Genomic DNA, 21,054 nt, shown 5'->3' with positions numbered 1-21,054 from the left:
TAAGGACACATGTCCCTGTGGGTTTCACACATCTGACAATAAATGTGGAGAGTCATTCCCGTCCTTAGCATGGCTATAGGAGGAGATGGTACTAGGTTCGGGTTAAGCCTAGTCATTTGGACCAGCCTAAGAAAGCCAAGAAGAAGGAAGTAACTTCATGGTCTTAATTCAACAAAGGTGACTCCACATGTCCTGCTACACAAATTTTAACTGTCAGTGCCCCAGAATGTCATTTGGCTTTTCTCTGACCTGGCTTCGTCTCCTAGGCACAGCCTGTTACCGGAAAAGAACATGAAGGAACAGGCAGGAATGGGAAGGTATGCTCACAGCCCACAGCTGGGGCTGTTGCTCTAGGAGCAAATGGAGAAACTGAAGGAGAGCAGTGTCTTGGCACCTTGTTGTCTCAGTCAAGCACGGTGGACACTGTGACCAGACAGATCTGTGCCCTCCACGTTGGCTGGAATCTAAGTCCCTTAGAAACAAACTTGTTAAGAGAGTGAAGCCAGTTTTTAAAGCCTCAATAGCTCTGTGTGACCCTCTGACCCAGTTAGAAAAGCAGCTGCCTGGGAACTTGTGCTGTCTTCCTCCTGTCTTAGTGAGGGTTTTGATTGTTGTGAAGAGACATCATGACCACAGCAAGTCTCATAAGGAAAACATTGAATTGGGGTGGCTGGCTTACACTTTCAGAGGTTTGGTCCACTATCACCACGGCAAGGAGCATAGGGGAGTGCAGGCAGACATGGTGCTGGAGTAATAGCTGAGACTCCTACATCTTGCAGGCAACAGGAAGTCTGCTGAGACACTGGGAGGTATCCTCAGCATAGGAAGCCTCAAAGCACCCCCACAGTGAGCACACTTTCCAACAAAGTCATATCCACTCCAACAAAGCCACACCTCCTAATGGCGCCACTCCCTATGAGATTATGGGGGCCAATTACATGCAAACTAGCACACACCTCCCTGCCCGGAAAACTGATCCTAGGTCACCCAGGTTTTCTAAGGGGACTGGACAAAGAGGAAAAGAAGGGAGAATCCCATGCTAGGAGAGGGAGAGGGAGAGGGAGAGGGGTGATAGAGAGTTAAAGTTAGGCTTCGGGGGTATTTTGCATCATTCAGTCTCATCTTAGTTGGGTCGGGGAAGGGCATATTGAATGGGTGCTTGAGCCTCTGGGCCAGCCAGAGGAATTGGTTCCTTCCTGTGTGTGGGCGTCTCTCTCTCTCTCTCTCTCTCTTCATTTTTCATTGACCTCAATTTGGCCTGAGTGCTTCCTGTTCCTGCCTTAATCCATAGAAGCTCAGACATCCCCTCTCCCCCGGCTCCCACCTCAGACCCAGACCCCACCCCATCGCTAAAGAGGACATTATTGCATCTAAATTGAGAGTCCCTTTGAGTCCCTTAAGGGTATGGATCAGTCTATTGGTGTGATAAGACTAGTGAAAACAGAGTGTAATCTGGCTTAAGGTTCCAGAGGGTTAGATGCCCTGGTGGTGGAGCAAAGTCATGGAGGCAGGAACAGCTGAGCTCCCATCTCAGAGGAGAAGCAGGAAGGAGGAAGCACACTGGGAAAGGCAGGAGTCTTTTGAAACCTCAAGCCTTGCCTGCAGGGATGGACACATCACCTTCAGAAAATCCGCACCTCTGTGCTGGATAGTTTTGCGTGAACTGGAAACCAGCTTGAGGCATCTCCGTGGAGGAAAACCTCAATTGAGGAAATGGCGTCACTGGATGGGAAGCAAGCCTGAAGGGCATTTTCTTAATTATCGATTGATGTGGGAGCGCCCAGTCCGTTGTGGGTGGTACCAACCCTGGGCTGGTGGTCCTGTGTTCTAGAAGAAAGCAGGCTGAGCGGAGCACGGGGAATAAGCCTGTAAGCAGCACACCGTCGTGGCCAGAAAACCTGCCTCAAGGTCTCTAGCCTGGTCATGTTCCCCGACCTGACTACCTTCAATGCTCCAGTGTGATAAAGAAGTCAAGAGCCAAGTACGTCCTCTCCTCCACAAGTTCCCTTTAGTCATGGTGCTTTATCAGAGCAACAGTAACTCTAGCTAAGACAGATATTGGCCTCATGGTCATGGAGTCAGGTGTTGCTGTGACAGACCTGGCCATGCTGTTTTTGTGAAGATTGAAGAAGGACTTTGGAACTTTGGGCTAGAGAAGCCATTGAGTGTTGAATGTTCAAGGGGCTGTTGTGTAGGATCTTGGGATATAGAATGTTGAGAGCCCTGAAGACAACGGTGGCCTGGCTTGTGAAATTTCCGAGAGAAGTTTGAGAGTCCCTCAAAGAATCTCTCTGGGCCCTTGTGTTATTGTCCATTAAGAATCTGTGGTTCTGGTCAGCTGAGGTGGAGGAATCAGCTGTGGTCAAGAATAGCGCAGCATCACTGAAGTGAAATCTTCTGGTGAAGTATTTCCTTGGGTCAATACAGAGAAGCTGTTTTCCAGAGGGAGCCAAGGTTGTACTCACACTGGCTGCTAACCTAGGTCATGTGCAATAGTCTCCCAGATGGTACTGGTTTTTAGGGCATAAAGGGGTCACGAAGAGCACCTGAGGACTGGCACTGTGAGAGGCCAGAAGAAGCCATCAGATGGTGCATCCTCAGTGGCTGTTGAAGCCCAAGGATTGAAGGGGTCATGCAGAGAAGGGGAGGCTTGGCACCACGTAGAGAGTGCAGGAGATGCTCTTGGTGAAAGTGCAGCTCAGTTGCAGTGGGAGATTCCAGCATTTTGGAGGTCCCAGTGCCATGTGATGGCTGCCAAGGACAGCAACAGGCACGGAGCCTGCCTGAGCTTTTCAGACAAGCTGTGTGTGCTGTGGCAAGCAGGGTCGGAGTTCTGAAGATGCTGAGTGAACCCAGAAGCCTGAGACTGAGCTTTATACTGTTGGAGTTTGCTTTTGCTTTATCAGGTTGTGACTGTGCCCTGGCTCTTCCCTCTTGGAATAAGAAATTCTTTAACCCTATTGTAATTTTACAGGAGACCCACAGACTGAACTCTTACACAAACTGGATTTTTAGAGAGATTTTGAGTATTTTAGAGAGTTTGGACTTTAAGTGCTTGGGTGTTTAAAGACCCTGGGACTTTTAAGAGTTGGAGTTTTATATTGTGAGCTGATGTTAATGTGTGATCCTGGGGATGACCAATTGAGAATAGGATACCTCTGATCAGTGAAGTGTTTGTGTATCAGCTTCGCAAGGGGTCCGTTCTGGGACACTGAGAGGACCGAGCAGATGCCATAACAGGTTGCTCAGTCTTCTGCCAGAGGTCAGGCCTCTGTTTCAGTTTCCTGAGACTGAACCTACAGTGTCTGAAAGAGCCATGAACAAAGGGCAATTAATCACTGGTGCCCCTGACAACAAGGACCAGGGAGCTAGGATGCACCAAGCCTGGGCCTCTGAGCCAGCCCCCACAGTCAGTACGGACTAGGCCAGCCAGCCTCCACAACAGCTCAAGGACAAAGCCATGGACTTGTCCAGGCCTGCTCAACAATGGAAAACTGTGTACCCTGACCAGCCCCTGACTAGCCCTGCCCAATAGAAATGTACTAATATGTTTGCCACTTGCTTAAGCCAATTGTCGATAAACTGACTAACTGCCTTAGGACCTCCCCTTGGCTGTGCTTGAAAGGAGCCTAAACATCCCTCTCCAGGCCTTGGTTGGCCATTTTGGCCTTTGTGTGGGATGGCAAGCCCCAGCATGCTAGAATAAATTCTCTCTTGCTGATGGCATATGTGGATGGTGGTCTTTTGTGGGACTTCTCCAGGACCCAAACAACACACAAGCTAGAGACATCTCAGTGGAGGAAATCTCACTTGAGAAGAGACCTCTTTAGCTCAGGCTGTAAGCAGGCCTTTGGACATTTTATTACTTAGTGATGGATGGGGGAGGACCCAGCCCACTGTGGGTTGTGCCACCCCTGGGCAGGTGGTCCTGCGTTTTATAAGAAAGAAGACTGAGCCTGCATGCCATGCGGACCTAGCTTGTAGGTGGCACTTCTCAATGGCCTGTGCATCCGCACCTCCTCCAAGTTCCTGTCTGTCCTGTTTGTGTCCCTGCTCTGAATGCCTTAGATCAGTAGTTCTCAACCTTCCTGATGCTGTGACCCTTGAGCACACTTCCTCATGCGGTGTGACCCCCATCCATAAAATCATTACATGGCTACTTCATAACTGTAATTTTACTACTGTTATGACTCTGATATGCAGGAAATCTGATATGTGACTTCTGTGGGGGTCACAACTCACAGGATGAGAACCGCTGCCCTAGATGTTGAATTGTGACTTGGAATAGTAAGCAAATAACCCCTTTCCCTCTCCAAGTTGCTATTCATCATGGTGTTTAATCACAGCAATAGCAACCCTAACTAAGACAACTTCCCGATCCTTCCCAAACAGCTCCACCAAGCTGGGAAGCAAGTACTCATGCGTATTAGCCTATGGGTGTCATTCTCATTCACACTACCGCATTCCACTCCCTGGCTGCTATGAGCGCCTGGCCACACCATAATGCAAAATGCACTTTGTCCAACATCAAATGTCCACCTAATCTTTCACAATCTCAACCATCTTTAAAAGGTCAGAGTCTGCTGTGGAATATTAGTTTAACTATGTAAAGATGTGTTACATTTGCTTATCTTGAGGAATATTACTTTAACTATGGAAAGGTGTATTACATTTGGTTATGCTGCATTTGTTTAAGGATGTAAACATGTGTTGCCCTGCCTGCCTAGGACACCTGACTGGTCTAATAAAAAGCTGAACGGCCAACAGCTAGGCAGATGAGGCATAGGCGGGGCTGGCAGGCCAAGAGAATAGGAGGAGGGATCTATGCTAGAGGAGAATGAGAGGAGAGAAGAGGGAGAAAGAGAGGGAGACTCTGGGGCCAGCCAGCCAGGCCGCTGCCAACTAGACAGACACAGAAGAAGCAGTGCAAGCAGGACATACAGAAATAAAGAAAGGTAAAAAGCCCCGAGGCCAAACATAGATGAAGAGAAAGAGCTTAAAAGAAGTTGTAAGAGCTAGTGGGACAAGCATAAGATAAGGCCGAGCATTCATAACTAATAATGTCTCCATGTCATGATCCGGGGGCTGGTTGGTGGCTCAAAGGAAAGCCTGTTAACAAGGGTCTCTTATTGAGACTCAAACAATCTCTCTGTCAGCCCCGTATAACCTAAAAAGCAAATGATAGACTTCCACCACGTAATGCACAGAATAGACATTACCATCTGAAAAGGGAGGAATCACGGCATAGTGAGGAAATTCGGGACCAGAGCAAGCCTGAAACTCTTCAGGGCAAACTCCAGATCCTATGTCTCTGTGTCTGATGTTGGGGGGCTTAGATGGCTGCACCTGTCCAGCTTTGCTGCCTGTAACATCTTTCTCTCCCTCGGGTGACTCAACTCCCCGTCTGCCCTCTCCTTTGCAGATTTCTCTCGGGTCTGGCAGCTCCAACAACTTGGGGTCTCCAGGGCAATCCAGGCCTCACTCTCAGAATGTCACACAGAGGCTTCTCAAGGCCTCCCTGTAGGGACTCCCCTTCCATAAGCCTGGCTTCCGAGACTCACCACAAATGAACGAACATAGAGAATACTGTATCCTTCATGACTCAAACCAACATCACATAGACAACACTGCCCAGTTTGTCCATAAACTTGGGGGAATCTTCAACCATTTTGAGCATCTTTGATTGGTTGCTGCTTCTGTGGACCAACAATTCCTTAGGACTTTTGACCTCTCACAAGTCAGAATCTTAGCTGTGTAGTGTCTAGCCCTGCACACCCTTCCCTTTCTTCTTACGTGGACCAGGCATCTCTTTAATAACTTTATGGCTTTCAGCACAAGCCCTGGCTCCAACATTAATGTCCCTGTCGCCCCTTTCTCCTAGGACTGCACATACTGTACCATTTTTTTGCCCCTCTTGCTCTTCATTGCATACCTCCAAGGAGTGATTAGTGATAACCATGTGACAGAGTCAGCATTATGTTGTATTGACCTTACTGGACCCAGGGACACACCTCCTCCATCAAGGCCACGCCTCCTAACCTTTTTCAAAAAGCCCCACCACCTGGGGACCAAGAGAGAAACCTAGGACCCTATGGAGGCCACTCTCCTTCAAACCATCTTGGGCACAACTTCTCCCTCATTTACTCCCAGACAACCTCCTGAATAGCCTGGCCACTGATGAAATAAATACTTTGCTATTCCACGGGGCATTTTTTTTTTTCTTTTTTTTACTTGAGGGCTGTACTCAGACTTGACCGGTAGCTTTGGTGCTTGTTTGGGCTCTTTCCCATTGCTGAGGAACTTTCCACTCTGGGGTCCTTACTGATCTAGACTTGTAGAGTGGACCTGAGATTCTCAAGCCTCCACAACATGGTAGGGGCCAGTCTCTCCCAAGTGAGGGGAACTGAACACTCTCCCGAATAAGTGTGAAATCCAGGACCTATCCCATCCTAATCATTAGAAACATCCAATAATCTCGGTGTTGCACAAAGGCACACACAAACAAAGTGTGTCCTCTCGGGTAGGTAAGTCTTTGGGTACATAAGATGTGTCAGAACCTAATCCAGCCTAGAAACACCCTGGGGCCAATAAACAGTACCCCCAAACACGCATGTTATCTCTGAAGTACATGGTGAACTGGACCACATCCCCTAGGTGGGAACTTGCACTCACAATCTGCTGTGACTGTTTCCTGGGCACAAAGAGGTAGGGGGAGGTTCAGGAAGCATGAGTCCTTTCTGGGATTTGTTGACCTCTATTGTTGTTTTGTTCTGAATAACATTTCTCACTCTGACCACAGAGGGAGAGTTTTGAAAGAAGTACTTTATTAGGGGTTGCTAAAGACAGAAGATTTAGGAAGCGCTTCTGTACAGCAGGCTGTGTGTCTGATAGTGTGATACCGTGGAGCCTCCTTGCCTTGGAGTTGATAAGATTTCAGTGGATGGAGGAAGGCAATGTCTGGGAATGATCTGGTCAGTCCAGTTCTCACTCCTGCTGTTCAGGCGCCTTGTAGTTTCAGTCAGTGTGGTTTCCTTGAGAAGACACTCCTTGAGGGGAAAGTGAAGAGGAAGAGCTGGAGCCCATGGTTGACTCGGCCCATCTCAGTCCACGGCAGAACCAGAGCCATTTTGTTGTAGACACTCCTGGCGTTTCTGGTCTTTGGCAAGTTTGAGGCCTGTGACAGGCCCCCAAACACTTCCAGCTTTTACCAAGGAAAGACACTGTCCACTTTTCTTGGGATCCTTGCACCCTCAACTGCCTAGCCAATCTCTCCCTCCTGCTTGCCTCAAGACCACTGTGTGGTGCCTACAGCTGGTTTGGCTTTCCCCTGTCCTGATCTCTTGTGCCCCTCTTCTGACAGCAGCGGGCATTATCGCATGACCTGTTGTTTTCCACCCAGATTCTAATAAAATTTTCCAAGGGCTTCCTTCTGAGCATGTGTATACAAACACACACACACACACACACACACACACACACACACACACACACACACACACACACACACACACACTAACCAGAGTAAGACTGGAAAGAAGAAACCTTTCTCTCCCCAGAAATGGAGATAATCTTTGTAGGAAAGCAAGCAGGAGAGCCGAGAATCAGAGCCCAGCTGGGAGACTTTGACTCTGCACCACTGACCCCAGTGAAGCTCCTGTGTGACAGACAGCAGGAGTAACTGTAAGGAAGAGGCTGCTCCTCACACACACTAGACCTGCAGGACAGGAAGCTCTCCTGGTGGGAGACAGAGTGCCTCCGGAACAACTACAGGAAAGGAATGACCAGCCCCGAATCTGTCCACGTGCCAGAAGAGGACAGACTCTGTGGGCTGCAGAGACCCAGGGCTCTGGCCTGCCCCTCCCCGACACAGCACCAAGCGGTACCTGTTAGAGCCAGCTGACTCTCAGAACTTCCCTCTTAAGCCAGAGCAGCTGGACCAGCAATGCTCTATACACCCACGGGTTTCTGCTGTTCTCAACCTTGGCCAAAGAAGCTGCTTTTGGCAGCGGACAGTGACTCATCCCTGGTCAAACTGCTGAGAATAAGTGACCCTTGGGATGTCAGCCCTAAATGGGATATGTGTATCAGGCCCCACCCCCACCCCCACCCCCACCCCCACCCCAAAGGCTCAGGGAACATGACAGAAGCAGAGACAGCAAGAGTGTCCTAAGTGGAGGATGGGGAAGAACACTGTGGCATGGTGTCTCCTGCACATGACATTTGGCCACAGCACTCATGAACTCACAGCAACTTGTGAGGAGACCTGGACAGGAGCATGCCAGTCACTTTTCCAGCACAGGTTGGGGGAAGAGGCTCAAGAGGCCAGTCTCCTTGCAGAAGAGCTATTGGTAGTTGATGGATGTTAGGGGCAGGGAGAGCCATTTGTCTTCAAGAGTGTGGCCTGTGGTAGATCGTGGTAGACCGCCCAGGCTCAGGTGGTTGGTTCCATACCCACGTGCATCTGGGCAGTACTAAAAAGCCTAGTGTATGACTTTTTAAATGATTTTAAAAGAAAATCTGACGAGGACATGAAGGTGGAAGGGGCCGTTTGTGCCTGGATGTGGGGGTTTGGGGGGCTCCCAGTGGGGAGTGGTAGGAGGCATTGAGGGTGGATGTAATCAAGATACATTGTATTATATAGGTAGGACATTTTCAAAGAGTAATTATAAAATCCACCTTTAACATTTTTTAGAGTGTTTTGTTTTTGTCTTAGTGAGACAGTGTTTCTCTGTGTAGCTTTGGAGCCTGTCCTGGAACTCACTCTGTAGACCAGGCTGGCCTCGAACTCACATTGATCCTCCTGCCTCTGCCTCCCAAGTGCTGGAATTAAAGGCACGGGCTACCACCGCCCGGCCATTTTGTAGAGCTTTATACATAAAAAACATTCTTAATAGAAAAGATCTTACAAAGAGGAGAGTCAGGCATTAAGCATACATCAGTCATTCAATACCGAAAAGGAGTATCACCACCCAATCACAATCCTAGAGTCACAAAGGAGCCTTCCGTTGTATCATCTTATGATGAACTGCTAGCTTAAACCGGGTAGAAATGGGTCCAGAATGGCCAAGACACTCTTTATACCCAAATATCTTGTTTGACACTATTGGTCCGTATGATCATGACAGTGAGGCCTTTAAAATAGATTGGTAGTGCCATACATAGTTCAAATACATAAATAAAATATCCCGGCACGGCACGCCGAGCATAGACACCACCAGTCCAGGCATATAACGATGATCCTCGATTTGTGGTACACATGGTAGTTCAAACGGCCTGGAGAAGAATGGCCTTGTCGATACCATATGTGGTCTGCTGAGAAAATTAGCTATCCCTATGCAGAGAACCCTACTGGATATCCTACACAAACTTCATGTAGATAAAGACCTGACTGTAAGAGGCAAGAGCATTTAGAAGGCCACCCAGAGTCTATGTTTTGGGCATTTCCTTCCTCCCTGCTTCCTGCATTCTGTCTTCCTTTCTCCTAGGGATCAAACCCAGGGTCCTGTGGATGCTTGGCAAGTGGGACCCCACAGAGCTGTTAGCCCTGGCTCCAGAAACTCATTCTAGTTTGTGTTTGTGTTTACTTTTTACATTGACATGCAAAGTATCAGCTTCAATGATGGCTCTCCCTTGCATAACTTCTTTTCCTAGTTTCTCTGACTCCTCCTATCCTTTCTGGCCTTACTGCCTGCCCTGCCTGCACCTCCAGCCTCACACTCTCTCACCCCAGTAGTCCCCTTTCTGCTTTCAGATCACATGTGTTTATCAATCACCCACCCAGCCCACCTCAAGACCTCTATTTTCCCTCTGTGGATCCCCCCTGTAGTCCAGAAACTCTTTCTTAGTACAAGTATCTATAAAATAAAAACCCTAGCCATGAGGCGCTTTTTTTTTGTTTCCATCTGACTCTAATAGTACCAAGATTCTCTCCTATTCACACAGCACAGTACACAGCAGGTGCAAATGCAAGCAGCAAGGCCCTTAAAGGAATACTGTGTCCACACACGTGGACTGGCATTTAAATTTATACCTCGTTCAATCAGCGATCACAAAATGGGAAACGGAACCTAAACAGCTTAAAGGAGTTCAATTTGTACCAGGCCTGGCACAGAAGAGCCAAGAGATTCAGAAGTGTGAGAATATGCGAAAGCTTCCTAGTAACCTGAGTGTCAAGCCCCTTCAGATGGAAAAATTCTTTTCCTGTTTGGTGTACCCGGGGCAACGGGATTGGTCTGTGTTGCTGGTGGGAGTGAAGATTGTCACGGAGAGCACGTTGGGCCAGCCTGAGCTACATAGTGAGGTCCCATCTCAGATAACACCCCACAAATTAAATAGCCCAAGTCGTCATTGTGTGTAAAGCTGGAGCTATGCATAAGTCACAGGGCAGCCGGGGATTCTGTTTTTGGAGGTATGCTCCAGAGAGGCTTTTACAGGAGTCTTCTGTGATTAAGATACAAACATGCTCTTGATAATAGTGAGAAAAGAGCCTCACTGCCCATTTCCTGTAGGGTGGCGGGACATCACCACCGCGCTCTAAGCATCTGCCTGAATGCTAGTCAACAGTGGCGAGGATTTAAGCTATAAGGCCCTTATAGGCAACGTGGGTGGGTCTGTCGCGCAAGAAGCTAGCCGCAGAAAGAAGCCTGCGGTATGGTTTCAACTACCTAACTCCATGTAAACCGCATTGTTTTGAGGATGTGTGTACCCTAAAGCGTTCCGCAGGGAGAACCGGGGAGCTGGCTGGATTTTCCAGATTTCATTATCAATCGCTTCAACTACCAGGTCTCACACCCATAGGCCGAAGGGTGCCAGCCTGTTTTGGTACCGTTTCTTATTTTGACTCCTGTACCAGGAGGTCAAAAGCCTAACCGCGTGAAACATTTTTACCCAGGACTTGGCTCACGATAACTAATTTCTGAGTATTACAAGGTGTGTGTGTGTGTGTGTGTGTGTGTGTGTGTGTGTGTGTGTGTGTGTGTGTGTGTGTGTGTGTGTGTGTGTGTGTGTGTGTTTGGAGCGGGCATCTGCACCAGAAACGGTAGCGTTAAGGAAGTTTATTTAGTGCGGGCAACATAGTTTCCCCTGTCCCAAGTTTTGTCCTCCGCCCAGCAGTAAACAACTTCCAACACTTGAGAAGTGCCAGGGAACACGCTCAGCTCCCGGGGAGGCCGCGATAGGTTTATTTGCTCCCCACAGTGAGGTAGGAATTCAAGTTGTTTTCATTGGCTAGGTGTCTAGGGGCCTCAGCAGCCTTCTGGACCAACTGTCATTCTCCTGCCTTCAGTTCGGAAGCCCTCGATTACTTTGTAACAAAAGTGTGCAAGTTATTTCTCCGCATCAGACTCTGCCTCTGGGCTGTCTCTCCCGTTCCAGAGCCACGGTACCAGAATATTTAAATCACTGTGGCGTTAAATACGTTTTAATATCTGATAGGGCCAGTTTCTGCGCATTGCACTTTTTTTTTTCCTTTCAGGAACGTGTTCGGGCCCGCGGCAGGGGGCGGGGGTCGCGCCTCCGCCTCGGCTCTGGTTCCAGCCGAGCCTCACTGACGCCGCCGAGATGGAAATCCCGAGGCTGCTCCCCGCTCGCGGGACACCACAGGGCGGCGGCGGCGGCGGCTGCTGCCCCGCGGGTGGCGGCGGGGTCCACCGAGCCCCGGACTCTCTGGCTTGTCAGGCCCCCACGCGCCGCCTCCTACTGCTCCGGGGGGCCCAAGATGGCGGGCCGGGGCCGCGGAGCGCAGAGGCCCAGAGGGCCTCACGGGGCCTGGGCCCGAGCCCCAGCACGAACCGGTTGGCGCCCAGGCCGGATCACCCGAGCCGCGGCGACGGCGACGGCGGCGGCGGCGGCGGCGGAGGAGGAGGAGGAGGAGGAGGAGGCGGAGGCGGCGGCAGAGGAGGAGGCGGCGGCGGCGGCGGCGGCGGCGGCGACGGCGACGACTTCTTCCTGTTGCTGCTTGACCCGGTGGGTGGCGATGTAGAAACAGTGGGCTCGGAACAGGCCGGAGGAGGAGGAGGAGGAGGAGGAGGAGGAGGAGGAGGAGGAGGAGGAGGAGGAGGAGGAGGAGGAGGAGGAGGAGGAGGGCCGGTGTGGAGGGAGGAGGCCGAGGCAGGCCCGGGGCCCGAGCGGCGGCGCGAGAGCGGCGCGAACCCCGCGGGGCGGCCCGAGCCGGGCCCCCGCTGCCTGTCGGCCGTCCCGGCTGCGTCGCCGCTCCCCGCGGCGGGCCCGGGCGCGGGCCCCGCGGCGGCCTTCGCGGGCACCATCACTATCCACAACCAGGACTTGCTGCTGCGCTTCGAGAACGGCGTCCTCACCCTGACCACGCCCCCGCTGCCGGCCTGGGAGCCGGGGGTCGCGCCTTTCCCGCAGCCGCCGCCGCCGCCGCCGGGGGGACTGATCGCCCCGCAGGCCGGGTTTCCGCCCGCCGCCGCGGCGCAGCTGGGCGACTGCCCCGAGCTGCCACCGGACCTCCTGCTGGCGGAGCCGGCGGAACCCGCGCCCGCCCCGGCGCCTCCGGAGGAGGAGGCCGAGGCCCCGGCCGCCGCCCAGAGCCCCCGCGGGCCTCTGGTCCCGGGCCCGGGCGTGGTGCTGTACCTGTGCCCGGAGGCGCAGTGCGGACAGACCTTCGCCAAGAAGCACCAGCTGAAGGTGCACCTGCTGACACACAGCAGCAGCCAGGGCCAGCGGCCCTTCAAGTGCCCCCTGAGCGGCTGCGGCTGGACCTTCACCACGTCTTACAAGCTCAAGAGACACCTGCAGTCGCACGACAAGCTGCGGCCATTTGGCTGCCCGGTGGAGGGCTGTGGCAAGAGCTTCACCACCGTGTACAACCTCAAGGCGCACATGAAGGGGCACGAGCAGGAGAACTCCTTCAAGTGCGAGGTGTGCGAGGAGAGCTTCCCCACGCAGGCCAAGCTCAGCACCCACCAGCGCAGCCACTTCGAGCCCGAGAGGCCTTACCAGTGTGCGTTCTCTGGCTGCAAGAAGACGTTCATTACTGTGAGTGCCCTGTTTTCTCATAACCGCGCCCATTTCAGGGAACAGGAACTCTTTGCCTGCTCTTTCCCTGGCTGCAGCAAGCAGTATGACAAGGCTTGCAGGCTCAAGATTCACCTGCGCAGCCACACGGGAGAGAGACCTTTCCTTTGTGACTTTGACGGCTGTGGCTGGAACTTCACCAGCATGTCCAAGCTCTTAAGACACAAGAGGAAGCACGACGACGACCGCAGGTTCACCTGTCCCGTGGAGGGCTGTGGCAAGTCCTTCACCAGGGCCGAACACCTGAAAGGCCACAGCATCACCCACCTGGGCACGAAGCCTTTCGTGTGCCCCGTGGAAGGCTGCTGTGCCAGGTTCTCCGCCCGGAGCAGTCTCTACATCCACTCCAAGAAGCACCTGCAGGACGTGGGCACTTGGAAAAACCGTTGCCCCGTCTCCACCTGTAACAAACTCTTCACGTCCAAGCACAGCATGAAGACCCACATGGCCAAGAGGCACAACCTCAGCCAGGACCTCTTGGCCCAGCTGGAAGCCGCCAACTCCCTGACGCCCAGCAGCGAGCTCACCAGCCAGGGGCAGAACGATCTCAGTGGTGCAGAGCTGGTGTCTCTCTTCTCCGATGTGCCTGGCCACAGTTCTGCTGCGGTGCTGGACACGGCCTTGGTCAATTCTGGGATCTTGACTATTGACGTGGCCTCTGTGAACTCGACTCTCGCGGGAGGTCTCCCTGCCGATGATAATAACCATTCCTTAGGGCAAGCGGTGGACCCCCGGGCCCTGAGGGCCCCCAGTGACCTTCCCCAGAGTCTGGATACCTCTCTCTTCTTCGGAACCTCGGTGACTGGTTATCAGCAGAGCCCCTTAGACATGGACGATGTCTCCGCCGGAAACGTGGGGCTCTTTGGCTCCTTGGCTCTGAAAAACTCAAGCCTGGAGCCCCAGGTTTTGACGCCCAGCAATAAGTTAACCGTGGACACGGAAGCTCTGACCCCCTCCAGCACCCTCTGTGAAAACAGTGTCTCCGAACTACTGACCCCTGCCAAAGCCGATTGGAACGTGCATCCCGAGGCTGACTTCTTTGGGCACGAGGAAGAAACCCAGTTTGGATTCTCCAATCCAACAGGAAGCCATGGTTCTCAGAAAGAAACAGATCTGATCACGGTGACTGGCGCCCCCTTTTTGGTATGAACCCACTCTGCCTGTGCCCTGCCTTGTGGCTCACTTTTATGACGCTCCAATCTGAGGATGTTCGGGATGGAGTGCTTACGTGCAGTCGTTTCTTGCTGCCTCGCGAAGGAACGCGTCTGTGGACTTCAAATTTAGAGATTTAAATTCTCATCCCGAGTCTGGAACTGATGAGTTCTGTGACCGTGAGCAAGTCTCTTAACCTAGCTGAGCCTTAATTCAATATTTATAAAAGTAGGCATTTTGTCTAGATTGTTTCTATTTCCTTTTCAACTGTATTTCCATTATTTGTACTCCTTTGGCATAATTTTTTAGAGTATTTTATAGTGGTTACATATGATTCTAATGTAATGAAAAGGGATTTGATCCCTTTGAACATTAAATGATCAGTGATAGATGAACTGGTGTTTTTAACTTTTAATATGAATCTTACCTCATTTCTATAATATCCGTAATATTAGTAGAGTGCAAAAATGTGGAATATTATTTGGGTGTTTGATCTTTTGTCAGTTTTCTTGTGTTGTATTTCTATAGGAGGTTTTAATTTTTGGAAAATGTCAGGGTTTTGATATATTTACAAGCATATTCTAAAATATTGCCTCATTAACATTGAACAAGTGGCCTTATATTAGTCATTTAGTCTTGCTGAGCCTTACTTTCCTAGCTTTACAATGGTCATAGAAATGCACATTATTCTCGTGCATTTTGAATTTTTTTTTATGCTTGGGATTGTTACTAAAGGGAAAATACATGTTTTGGCTTTTGTGAATCTTTAGTTTTCTTGCCTCCGTGTTTCCCCTCTTAAAGTCTTAGACAACAAAAGTTAGCAAATGTTTATGTCATAGTTTTGCAGCCAGTAAAAGTTTATGAGCATTAAGTATACATGGGATTTTGTTCCTTCCACAGATTGTGGAGGACTTTCTCTACAGAGTTCTTATTTAACATTGATCACAGTTCTGTTTGTCCAGTTCACTAGTGTTTGCTCTGAATCAAAGCCAGTTCTTGGCCTGATTCTACTAATTCAATAAAATTGAGGAATGGACCAGAAGGAAATGTTCATTTCTGTGTCCTGGGGCCCTCATTCCTAGCCCTCTCTGGAATAAGAGGCTTGCTGTGCATTTTGAAACACTGTCAATTTTAACACGAATATAGCATTTTATGATTTATATAGAAATTTCTTATCTAATATATTTGATCATCATAATCTTGATGAGAAAGTGTGAACTTCAACCGATATTAAAGCTTTCCTGACCTATGACAAATGGAGTTCACTTAGTAAATATATTTGTAGTTCAAATCAAGGAGGAAATATTTCTACCTCTCCCATTCTGCTCTTCTGAATTCCCGGATCATTTTGCTTTTGAGCAGTTCTTTTGTTCCTCCTAAGTATGTACTGGTACCCTTATGCTGTTGTGCTAAAACCCCCTTACTGTAGTCCCTAGTATATGCACCCGTCTGTGCCACGCTTCTACCTATTTCCTTAATTAGACACTTCTTTGTGATCACCCCCTCTCTCTCAGATGATCAAATTTTATTCACAGTAATTACTGCAGTCAGTGTATGCACTGAGAAGGTATTTTCTGAATCCAGATTACAAGTGTGTTTGTAGGAGTCAGATGATAATGGGGTTATTTTTTTTCTATAAGGTCTGATGACAATTACCTCTCTAAATTTGTTCACCATGTTTTCTACTAGCAAATAGTTGTTCTGAACCACTCAAATTCAATACTGTTTTCATGAGGATACTTGAGGAAAAGTTTTTATAGTACCTTGGCAATATATAATTTGCCACTTTGAAATGAGTTATATACTATCTTTATAATTTGTAAATTGGTTGAACCTATTCAGTGAAAAGGTAAAAAGCAGACAATAATTTGTAATTTAAAGAAGTAGTCAGAGTTTTTGTGTGTCCAAGCGTCAAGAATATTATTCTCTTAGCACTTTGAAAAGATTTTAAGGACTCTTTTAGAAATGTATTTTCACAAGTTAAAACAAACATTTCTCATTTTATTTTGCAAGGACTGCAAAGGCCTGAGGTAAACACAGTTCATAAACAGTTATTAAGATATATAAGCATAAAGATATTTTAAAGTGTCACTGTTTCTTTTACATTTCTTCCAATTAAAGATCATAATAAAATATTCTTACCTATAGTCTGTAGAATTTCCAAAGTATAAATTTTACCTTCTTGATGATAAAAATCATGTTATCCTTATGATTTCTCTACAAACACTGTCCTAGCATGGGGGTGGAGTGACGGTAATTGCAGTCAGAAATGGGACTACTAGCATAATGGCTGTGTTTCTGTTCTTAACATAAATTTGACATTTTTAAAATGATGAGTCATGAGTTTTATCTCCTTTGCCTTTTGTGTTTTTTCATTCTTTCTTGATTTATTAAAATTTGCCAATTTAATTGTTAATAATAATGTCTTATAAGAAAGTTGTTTTCAAAGTGTCCTGGATCATTTAAAATATGTTAATCTTGATATTTTGTCACTTTATTACAATATTAAATAATTCCAAGTCTTGAGTAGTAGAAATAAAATTTCATAGATTGTCAGGTTGTCTTTCAGAAAATGCTTCATATTTCCATCTGGAAATGAAAATGATTTAGTATAACTGAATATTTAGAATATTAGCTCTCTGTTTGGAGCTATTCATAACCCTTTAGTATTAAACATATCCACTTGGGTATTTAATAATGCAAAAATATAACTTATTTACCTCACTCAAAATATGTCATAATCGAAATGTAAAACAGGATTAAATTGTGTATGTCTATTGCTTTTGAAAAATACAGGGTTTTTTTTCTCCCACTTTTTTTAAGGGAGAAAGGGTTTATTTTTGCTCACAGTTCCATATTATTATCTGTCATACTGGAGAAGTTAAGCAGCAGGAACTTGAGGGAGCTGATCATATCACACATGCAACCAGAACAGAGAACAAGGAGTGAATGCATGCTCATAATTTCTCCACTAATACATTCCAGGGTCCTCTCCTTAGGAAATGGTATCCCCACCCACAATTAAGATGGAATATCTACATCAACACAATATTAACCTAATCAACACAGTCCCCCAAGGATCCCAGAGACCATCTTCCTGGTGATCCTATTCTGTCAAGTTGAGAACTAGTACTAACCATCACAGTATGGCATTCCACAAAGGTTGGCGATGTAAGATTGTTATACCTGTGCTGCTTTATGATGTACAGAGTTCTCATGGAGAGCTTGTAGGTGTTGTTATTATCCTCATTTTACAACTGACAGAATATGAAATGCTAAGAAGTTTATGTGATTTTCATAGTGTCATAATTGTTATGAGTGACTATGTTTGGTAGAGTTGAAAAATGCTTCCAGAATCCAATCAGATGATGGTTTTCAGCATAATACATTATTGTAGTGTTATGGTTGGCAGACCTAGAAGTGTCAGTCTCTCCAAATCTGATTTTATGTACAGGCATAGAGTATTTCCTCGATTCTAAATTACCCATGAAATTGTTCTAAAAGTATTTGCAACAGTGGGTATAGATGGTCTGTAAGAGTATTTTAAAACTTTCCAGATCTGTTCAGTGATCCAGAAAGGTATTTTAAGAACACACATCCCAGCCCCTAAGAGCATACAATATTCTTATTTATATGGAAAACTAAGACTAAGGCTGATAATGAGCATTTTAATTGCTCATGAGGTAGCTGGAATTATCTACTAGAAATATCTTCTGGAGTAAAAAAGTGTCATTATTTTCCTCATGTCACCATCATTTTTCAATGTAAATTTTATATTACATTATATATAATTTTTAAATTATTTTTGAGATTATAATTACATCATTTTTACCCTTCCCTTTCATCCCTCCAAAACCTCCCATATACCCCTCCTTGCTCTCTTTGAAATTCATGACTTCTTAGCCCATTTGTTGTTGCATACATATATTTATTCCTAAAGACTTAAATACAACCTGCTCAGTCTGTATAATGTTGCTTCTGTATGTGTTTTCGGAACTGACCATTTGATAATTGGATGACCAGTTGGTGTTCTCTCCCTTGGGGAAGACTATTTCTCCTGCTCTCAGCATTCCTTAGTTGACTGCAGTTTTTGGGTTTTGTTTTTGTTTGTTCGTTCATTTGTTTGTTCGTTCGTTTTTTGGTGTGTGTGTAGGGCTGAGTTCACCTGAGCTTTCCCCCTTACATGTGGGCATGTTTACTGGTGTCATCCTTGTTCAGCTCATGTTTAGGCAGGCATATTGGTGAGACTTTATGGGTGTAACTTCTTACATTTCTAGAAGACACAGTCCCATAGCAATCTGTTATCCTAGCTCTTAAATTTTTTCTGGCCCCTCTTCCACAATGATCCCCAAGCCTTCGGTATAGGAGTTGTGCTGTAGATGTATCTGTTGGGACTGGGCTCTACACTCTGCATCTTGATTGGTTGTGGTTTTCTGTAATGGTCTCCATCTGTTGCAGAGAGATGTTTCCTTGATTGGGGTGGGAATTAAACTTATCAGTGTGTATAAGGACAAATATTTAGGATGCAGTTAAGGTTTATGCTGGCTTAGTAAAGTGATGGTTATAGGCTCTCTCTAAGGTCCTTGATATCACTCTCGCTAGGTAGCTGGCTAGGTTTCCAGTACCAGGCATGATTTCCCTCCTGTTGAGCAAGTCCACTAGAGAGCTGTTGGTTTATATTGCCAAGATTGCCACTATTGCACCCTTAAGGGTTATCTTGTCATGATGGTCTTTGTTGTGGCTAATGGGCATTACAGCTGGGTAGGTCTATTGGTTATTTCCCTTCCTTGGAAGCTTTCATGGTGCTCTTTAGTACCATGAAAGTTAATCTTCAGAGAAGAGGCTTTCAGGTTAGTTCCAGCTCAGAGACCTCTAGGTTCAGTGTCTGAAGAACATCTTCTGAACTAGGGATTCACCTTCCACCTCTGAGGGGTAACCAAGGGAAATAGCAGTAGCCCATGATGTTTTCACAGTCTCTTGAACAACCCTGACTGACAACTCAAAATAGGGCTTTACATCCCTGGTGTTAGGGATTTTGTTAAATGGTCTTTGGCTCTTGGAGGGAGCATTGTCAGTCCAGATGGAAAATTTTCATTTCACTGACTTATATGTATTATAGTTATTTATATAGTAGATAATTAATAGTGTGATCCTTATGACCTTTTCAGACATCCTTACTGTTACTTTACCCCCTCCTTCTGTATTTTTCTCCTAATTGCTCCATAATTAAAGAACCCCCCCTCCCATTTTTCTCATTTCCTCTTCAGGTCACTTGTACTCTACTTTTTCCCTCTCTATGGTCCTCCCAGACATTCCCCCAACCCTTTTCATGGTCCCTTTTACTTTCCTGGTTTTTGTAATTCCTCCAGGAAATGTACACACAGCTGAAGATTTGCAGCTAGGAGTCTCAGATTAGAGAGAACATACAACATTTGTCTTTCTGAGTCTGGCTTACCTTACTCTTTTGAGATGTTATTTTTTTCTTACAGCTGAATAATATTCTATAGTGTAGATGTACCACATTTTTGTTATCCATGTGTCAGTTGACATTTAGGTTGTTTCTATTTTCTAGCTGTTGTGAATAGAGCAGCCTTGCATGTGGCTGATCAAGTATCTGTGAAGAAGGATGGCAAGTCCAGTGGGCATATGCTAAGGTGTGGTATACATGGGTCCTATGGTAGGTTTATTTTTAGCTTTTTGAGAGTTTCCACACTGATTTCCAGTGTGGCTTCACCAGTTTGCTATCCCACCAATAGGAAAGGGGGTTCCCTTTACCCCACATCCCCTTCAGCATTTTTTTTTGCTGATTTTTGCCATTCTGATTGGGATTATATGAAACCTCATTGTTGATTTGATTGGAATTTCCCTAATTTCTAGGGGCTATGAACATTTTTAAAAGATATTTCCTAGCATTCCCCTTGTCTTTTGAAGACCTTCTGTTCAGGTTCCAGCCCCATTTTTGAATGGGTCATTTGGGTTTTTGTTTGTTTGTTTTTTGTTTTTGACTCGTAGTATTTTGAGTTATCTCTCTTCTCTCTCTTTATATGTGTGTGTGTGTGTATATTTATATGTATTGTGTATAGTTTTAAGTAAATATAAAATGATTCCTTGAAACCTTATCAAACAACCTTGGTGTTATTTGCCCCTTGACATTCTTTCTCCTTCTGTATAGAGCCCCCCCCCAATCTGGAGGCCTCTTCCTAGTTTTCCATTTTTCACTTCATATCAACTGTAATAACAATTTTAAACTTGGGATCCTATTGTATATTTCAGCAGCACAATGCAAAAGAAAAAGCTCTGACCCTTGCTGTCATTTTCTTAAGAGTAGGCCTGCTTTGTTCAGAAGAATTCTAATCTCCTCCGATCTGATCTCTCAAATAAAGGTCATCTTTTCTATTGAACAGCACACAAAATGTGGTATTGAAAAGGAATTATGAAATTTTGTCTAAATCAGTCTTTTACAAGGATCTCACAGGGAGGAAATTGTTTTGAGGCCCTATTTTACTCCATACAGTTAAACAAAGCAATAATAAAATATTATCAATCTATACCTACATGTTGCTTCAATATTTTTCTTTGGGAGGATACATTGTTTTAAACACATTGCTGTTTTTAGAAATGTTCTTAGATCTAGCCACCATACTTTATGAACATGTATCTTGGCCTGAGACAAGGGCATGGGTGGGTCACAAAAGAAAACTAGGGAATATGGTACACTAAAGCTGTGTATTCAGCTGAGTTTGTAAGGGTTTATAGCAATGTAAAGTCCAAAGTATATAAGATAGGTTACAATGTTTTTTGTAGAGGGCTGTTAATTCTGAACAGGTTGAGTACATAGTATATAAGTAGAATGAGCACATAGTT

General features: G+C 46.7%; 1 protein-coding gene and 1 pseudogene across 1 annotated transcript; both read left to right on the top strand.

Annotated features, from left to right (window-relative positions):
• The window catches only part of LOC128116700 (zinc finger X-linked protein ZXDB-like), a 14,042-nt pseudogene extending 2,493 nt beyond the window's left edge, over window positions 1-11,549 (top strand).
• LOC128107239 (zinc finger X-linked protein ZXDB) lies at window positions 11,010-20,744 on the top strand. Its single transcript, XM_052732875.1, has 2 exons — window positions 11,010-12,002; window positions 12,078-20,744. The coding sequence occupies exons 1-2, from the start codon at window positions 11,560-11,562 to the stop codon at window positions 14,185-14,187; spliced, it is 2,553 nt and encodes an 850-aa protein (XP_052588835.1). The 5' UTR covers window positions 11,010-11,559; the 3' UTR covers window positions 14,188-20,744.
• Window positions 20,745-21,054: the final 310 nt, after the last annotated feature.

The sequence above is a fragment of the Peromyscus californicus genome, unplaced genomic scaffold, assembly GCF_007827085.1.
Source record: "Peromyscus californicus insignis strain IS unplaced genomic scaffold, ASM782708v3 Scaffold_10__1_contigs__length_136768540, whole genome shotgun sequence".
Taxonomy (NCBI): domain Eukaryota; kingdom Metazoa; phylum Chordata; class Mammalia; order Rodentia; family Cricetidae; genus Peromyscus; species Peromyscus californicus.
The sequence above is the reverse complement of the archived record's forward strand: the minus strand, read 5'-3'. Positions and strand labels throughout refer to the sequence as shown.